Genomic DNA, 5,237 nt, shown 5'->3' with positions numbered 1-5,237 from the left:
ACAGACACACACACACACACACACACACAGACACACACACAGACACAGACACACACACAGACACAGACACACACACACACACACACACACACAGACATCCAGACACAGACACACACCCACACAGACACAGACACAGACACACACACACACACACACAGACACAGACACACACACACACACAGACACACAGACACAGACAGACAGACACATACAGACACACAGACACACACACACACAGACACACAGACACACGTGCTGGGGATCTCGTTGCGGCTTGCTGAAAGCGGGAGCTGGGGTACCACAGTGAGAGGGCTCTGGGGCTGCCAGGGCTCTCCAGAGTCCCTGCATCCTACTAAATCCTGAGTTTCCTGGGCGCGTGGGTGTGGATGTCTCATTTTAGAACGTTTTGCTGGAAAGGAGATGGCTGGAAGCCAAGCCTTGGGAGCTGAGTGGTTTGCTGAAACCGGGAAATTCGTGGTCCTCGCTCAGAGAGGACTGGGAACCTGACAGGCTGGGGTGCTGCCCTCGCCACAGGGCACATCCCACCCCTCCTGCCCATGCGGGAGGGGCATACAGCGAGCAACACTAAAAATGCATATTTTGGCCGAGCAAAAGAAGAGGTTGGGACGTGACACAATGTCTGGCAGGGCTTCCCCACTCCACGCTCTGCTGAGGGCTGCAGATATCAAGGCTTGGCCAGGGCATCTCCCCTCTGGCCCCTCAAAGGATGGGGCCCCTCAAAGGATGGGGCTCTGCCTGGCTCCCCTCCTTCACCCCAAAAGCAGGGGTGGGACGGGCTGCCGGGGTTGCACTGGTGGAGCCAAGCCAAAGCTAAATAGACTTTCCCTGAGTCACCGAAAGTCTGGCCAAGAAAGCGGGACGAGCAAACGGCATCACTCACGCGGCCAGCCGGGCACCAGGCACGCGAACCAGCGGGCAGGTAGCAGGTGCCAGCAAGGCCTAAGGGTGTAAATCTGCACACTGGGGACCTGCCCCAGAGCCGGAAACAGCAGCTCTGGCCCCCAAAATCTCCATCTGGGATGTGGGTTTGGTGCAACTCAGAGCGGTTTCCACCAACATCCCGATTCAAGCGCTGAAGGACAGACTGGGGGGCGGGTCTTTTCTGCTGGGCGGGGATGCCAAGTCTCCTGGTTTTGTATCCCACACCAAGCAGCTGCATCATTTGGGTTTTTTTTCTTTTTTGGCAAAAACCTTCCGCGGAGCATTCTACTACCCGAGGGGGACTGGCAGCAGCAGCGTTCTCCAGCCTGCTGTCTTTCCTGAAAACTCTCTGGGTTTCATTTTCGAGGCTCAGCAGCTGTTGTTGCCATGCTGGGGGAAGGCGGAAGCTGCTCAGCCCCACACTGGGGCCCTACAGCGGAGCCTCCAGCCCTCCCCTTTCCAGAGGCTGGGAGCCACAATGCACCAAAGATCAGGATGATCCAGGGTCTCCCTCACTGCCAGCAGCAGGTTTTTGCCAGCGTGGAGCAGGCAGCTGTCGGGTGGCAGGGATTGGGTTTCAGGGTGGGCAGGGGCGGCTGGTGAACACGTGGGAAGGGGTCCTGTCGGGCAGATGTATTTTGGGAAGGAGGGGGAGCAGCCGATGGGGCATTCGGGCAGCTGCTCCTCGGGGGTGGGATGGAGCAGTAGGGAGGAGCTTCCCCTTTGTTACTGCTCTTGTCAAGCCTTTGTCAGCCTCTGACCCTGCCTGCAGGAAACCATTGCCATGCTGACCCTTCTTCTCCCCATAGGCAGGGCTGGCAAGGCCCTAGCCCAAGACACTTTCCCGGGGTGCAAGAAGGACCTGTGTGTGTTCCCCATGGAGATACGATGCGCTTTACCCCAGGATATCCGGGAGTTGCTGCACTGCTTGAAGATGAGGAGTAAGTACGCCGTCCTGCTAGTGTTCGTCATCAGCCTCGTCATCATCGAGAAGGAGAACAACTTCATCTCCAGGTAGGGAGCAAGTACCTGAGCCACCCCATGCTTTGCAGCCTCTCTCCCCCAATCCCGAGCTCCTATGGAGTGGGAGCCCCCGAAATCCCCCGCAGGGATGCAGGGTGGTCCTGCTGTCCTCCAGGCTGGGCTGGGTCTCCCCGCAGGGTTTCAGACAAGCTGAAGCAGACCCCGCAGGCACTGGCAGAGGCCAACAGCACAGAGGTCAGCCCAACACCGGCCGAGAACGGCTCCCTGGCCTCACTGCAGGAGCTGGATGCTGCCTTCTCCCAGCTGAGGTCCCACCTGTACAACATCACCCTGCAGCTGGCAGGTGACGGGGACCCCGGGCCACGGAGACATGTTCTGCTGATGGCTACCACCCGCACTGGCTCCTCTTTCGTTGGGGAGTTCTTCAACCAGCAAGGCAGCATCTTCTACCTCTTCGAGCCCCTCTGGCACGTCGAGAAGACAGTGACCTTCCTGCCGGGAGGGGCCAGTGCGGTGGGCTCAGCCCTGGTTTACCGAGATGTCCTCAAGCAGCTCCTCCTCTGTGACCTCTACATTTTAGAGAACTTCATCTCACCAGCCCCCGAGGGCCACCTGACTCCCTTCTTGTTTCGGCGGGGCTCCAGCCACTCACTCTGCGAGGAGCCTGTCTGCACGCCCAGCACCAAGAAGGTCTTCGAGAAGTATTACTGCAAGAACCGCCGCTGCGGCCCCCTCAACATCACGCTGGCGGCCGAGGCGTGCCGGCGCAAGCAGCACGTGGCCCTCAAGACGGTGCGCATCCGGCAGCTGGAGTTCCTGCAGCCGCTAGTGGAGGACCCTCGGCTGGACCTGCGCATCATCCAGCTGGTGCGGGACCCCCGCGCCGTCCTGGCCTCACGCATGGTGGCCTTCTCCGGCAAGTACGAGACCTGGAAGAAGTGGGCATCTGAAGGGGAGGCTCCCCTGCGTGAGGAGGAGGTGCAGCGGCTGCGGGGCAACTGCGAGAGCATCCGGGTGTCGGCGGAGCTGGGGCTGCGGCGGCCGGGCTGGCTGAGGGGCCGCTACATGCTGGTGCGCTACGAGGACGTGGCGCGGGCACCGCTGCAGAAGGCGCGGGAGATGTACCGCTTCGCCGGGCTGCCCCTCACCCCGCAGGTGGAGGAGTGGATCGGCAAAAACACGCAGGCGCCCCGCGACAGCAACGGCGTCTACTCCACGTGCAAGAACTCCTCGGAGCAGTTCGACAAGTGGCGGTTCAGCATGCCCTTCAAGCTGGCGCAGGTGGTGCAGGACGCCTGCGCCCCAGCCATGCAGCTCTTCGGCTACAAGCTGGCCAGCAGCCCCACGGCGCTGGCCAACCGCTCCTTCAGCCTGCTGGAGGAGGCACAGCCCGCCTGGGTCACGTAACGGCGCGGGGGGATGGCGGCGGGGCGGAACGAGGGGCTGCGGCCGTGCTCCCGGCCGGTCCGGAGACGACCTGGGGGTCCCTGCTCCCGAAAAGGCTTCTCGCTGCTGCCAGGTGGCAGCCCCGGGAGCCGGAGCATCCTGGCAGAGCTGGCCGCAGGATCCTGCAGAGCCTCAATTACACAATTTTTCCGGGAATGGGGAAGTGGTAAGGGTGAGGGGCGGTGGGGTCGGCAGCAGGGCCACCTCCCCAGCTCGGGAGCTGCATTGAGGAAGAAGAGGGTGAGGCCAAGCAGACGGGAACAGGACCAAGCACCTCTGCCTTGCTACCCCCATGCCAGCTGGGATGGGGCAAGGACAAAATCCCTGTGGTGTCAGCAAGCACCCAGACTCCAGAGACCTTACTGGTTTAGTGCCTTCATACACCAGCACAGACTGGAAACTGCCCACAGAGCCCTGGATGGCACTTGGGCTGCAACAAAATGAGGTGACTTTATGGTTTGGTGCTCTTCAAACTTGGTTTTGGAGGTTTGGGGTTTTTTTCCTTTTTTCCTGTGTATTTGCATACCGGGTGAATTTATTTATTTATGATGTGAAAAGGAGGGGAAGGCTGGTCAAGGAGCTAAGCCCAAAAATCAGAGCAGCACAACATAGCACAAAGGGAGACACCCAGGAGAGAGGTCACATTTTGGCGGGAGACAACCACGTGTCCTTCTGTATGAGTTCTGGAGAACCCGCAGGGACTGACGGGCTGTAACACCCCCAGCTCCCCGTGCAACAGCGACTGCGAACTTCAGCAGTGCTGAAGGACAGTCAGACATTCGATTAAAAACAAAACCACCAGCACAGAGTCCAAAGCACCTCCTGTCTTTTAGTATTGGTGGGTGTCCTCTGCCTGGGGGGAGCCCCAGAAATACCTGCCAACAGCACTCGTGAGTGACCAAACCTGGTAGAGGCCCAGGGAGTTTCAGGCTGTTTGTCATGTGCAGACATTGACCCAGTGCCGAGCTGCCCCCTCCAATTCGTATTTCGTTAATTAAAATGCCTATTTTTAGCTCTCTTTGTAGCTCATTCTTTTTCGCCCCCAAGTATTTTGGGTTATGGCAGCCACCTGAGGGAGAAGCTAAGCATTTTGGTGGAGAGTGGTTGTCTCCACCTAAGGCTTGCCTAGGAATCCTGAGGGGTCCCAGCATCTGCATGTCCCCTTCTTCCCAACTAGAGCTGTTGACCAAAAGCAAAAATAAATAAATGAAACGAGGCGGCGTCTGGCCACGCTGGGCTGCGCTTTGCAGCCCGGGAGGAATGCGCTGGGGCTTCGGCAACGGACTGCGGCTGGGCTGAGCTCACAAAAGCTGCGTTTTTGACCCAAGAGGGAGAACAGAGGCGGCATTGAGGAGCGCGGGGCCGGCCGGCGGGGAGCAGCCACGCCGGAGCCCCGGGCAGCCATCCGCCCGCCCGCCTCGGCTGCGGAGGTTTTCCGAGCAGGGCCGGGCGGCATCTGGCTTCAAGGTGTGATTTCAGGGTGCTCGGTGCCAGCTGGATGGGAAAAGGGCACGAAAGTGGGGATTTTTTGGCATACTCTCATCGCTCACAGGCAGCGTCAGCCTCCTCCCCGCCTCACACGCAGCTCTCGGCATCACAAGCAGCCCTGGGGCTGCTGAGTGAATCGGGTTTTGTTTGGAGGCTTCCTGCTGGGAAAGCAACGGGGTCACTGAGGTCAGATGGATATTCCGCAGCTGCGCGCTGGGAAAAGCCCACAGAGCTCAGCCAGCATGAGGGGCAGCACAGCCGGACGCAGGTTACTGGTAAATGCCTCTGGAAAAGCACCAGTAGGTTGGCTTTTGCAGAGAAAAGAAATTTTAGGGTAATTGCTTGTGAAACAGCATGAGGGGTGAGCAGCTACTGAG

The 5,237-nt window shown here is 59.5% G+C and overlaps 1 protein-coding gene across 3 annotated transcripts in view; it reads left to right on the top strand.

Moving 5' to 3' along the window:
• CHST3 (carbohydrate sulfotransferase 3) overlaps positions 1–4,384 on the top strand; it is a 9,180-nt gene extending 4,796 nt beyond the window's left edge. The window contains exons 1-3 of one of the 3 annotated variants that reach the window (XM_042033480.1): positions 178–1,470; positions 1,752–1,956; positions 2,103–4,384. In XM_042033480.1, the coding sequence (XP_041889414.1) occupies positions 1,137–1,470; positions 1,752–1,956; positions 2,103–3,333 (1,770 nt within the window). In that variant the 5' untranslated portion in view covers positions 178–1,136 and the 3' untranslated portion in view covers positions 3,334–4,384. Of the gene's footprint in view, positions 1–177; positions 1,471–1,583; positions 1,957–2,102 lie in introns of those variants that run through there. The other 2 variants (XM_042033482.1, XM_042033481.1) reach the window with 2 other exon arrangements.
• The last annotated feature ends 853 nt before the right edge of the window (positions 4,385–5,237 follow it).

Source organism: Corvus kubaryi, unplaced genomic scaffold (genome assembly GCF_017639235.1).
Source record: "Corvus kubaryi isolate FWS band 111438036 unplaced genomic scaffold, C.kubaryi_AGA036_p1.0 37357, whole genome shotgun sequence".
Taxonomy (NCBI): domain Eukaryota; kingdom Metazoa; phylum Chordata; class Aves; order Passeriformes; family Corvidae; genus Corvus; species Corvus kubaryi.
The sequence above is the reverse complement of the archived record's forward strand: the minus strand, read 5'-3'. Positions and strand labels throughout refer to the sequence as shown.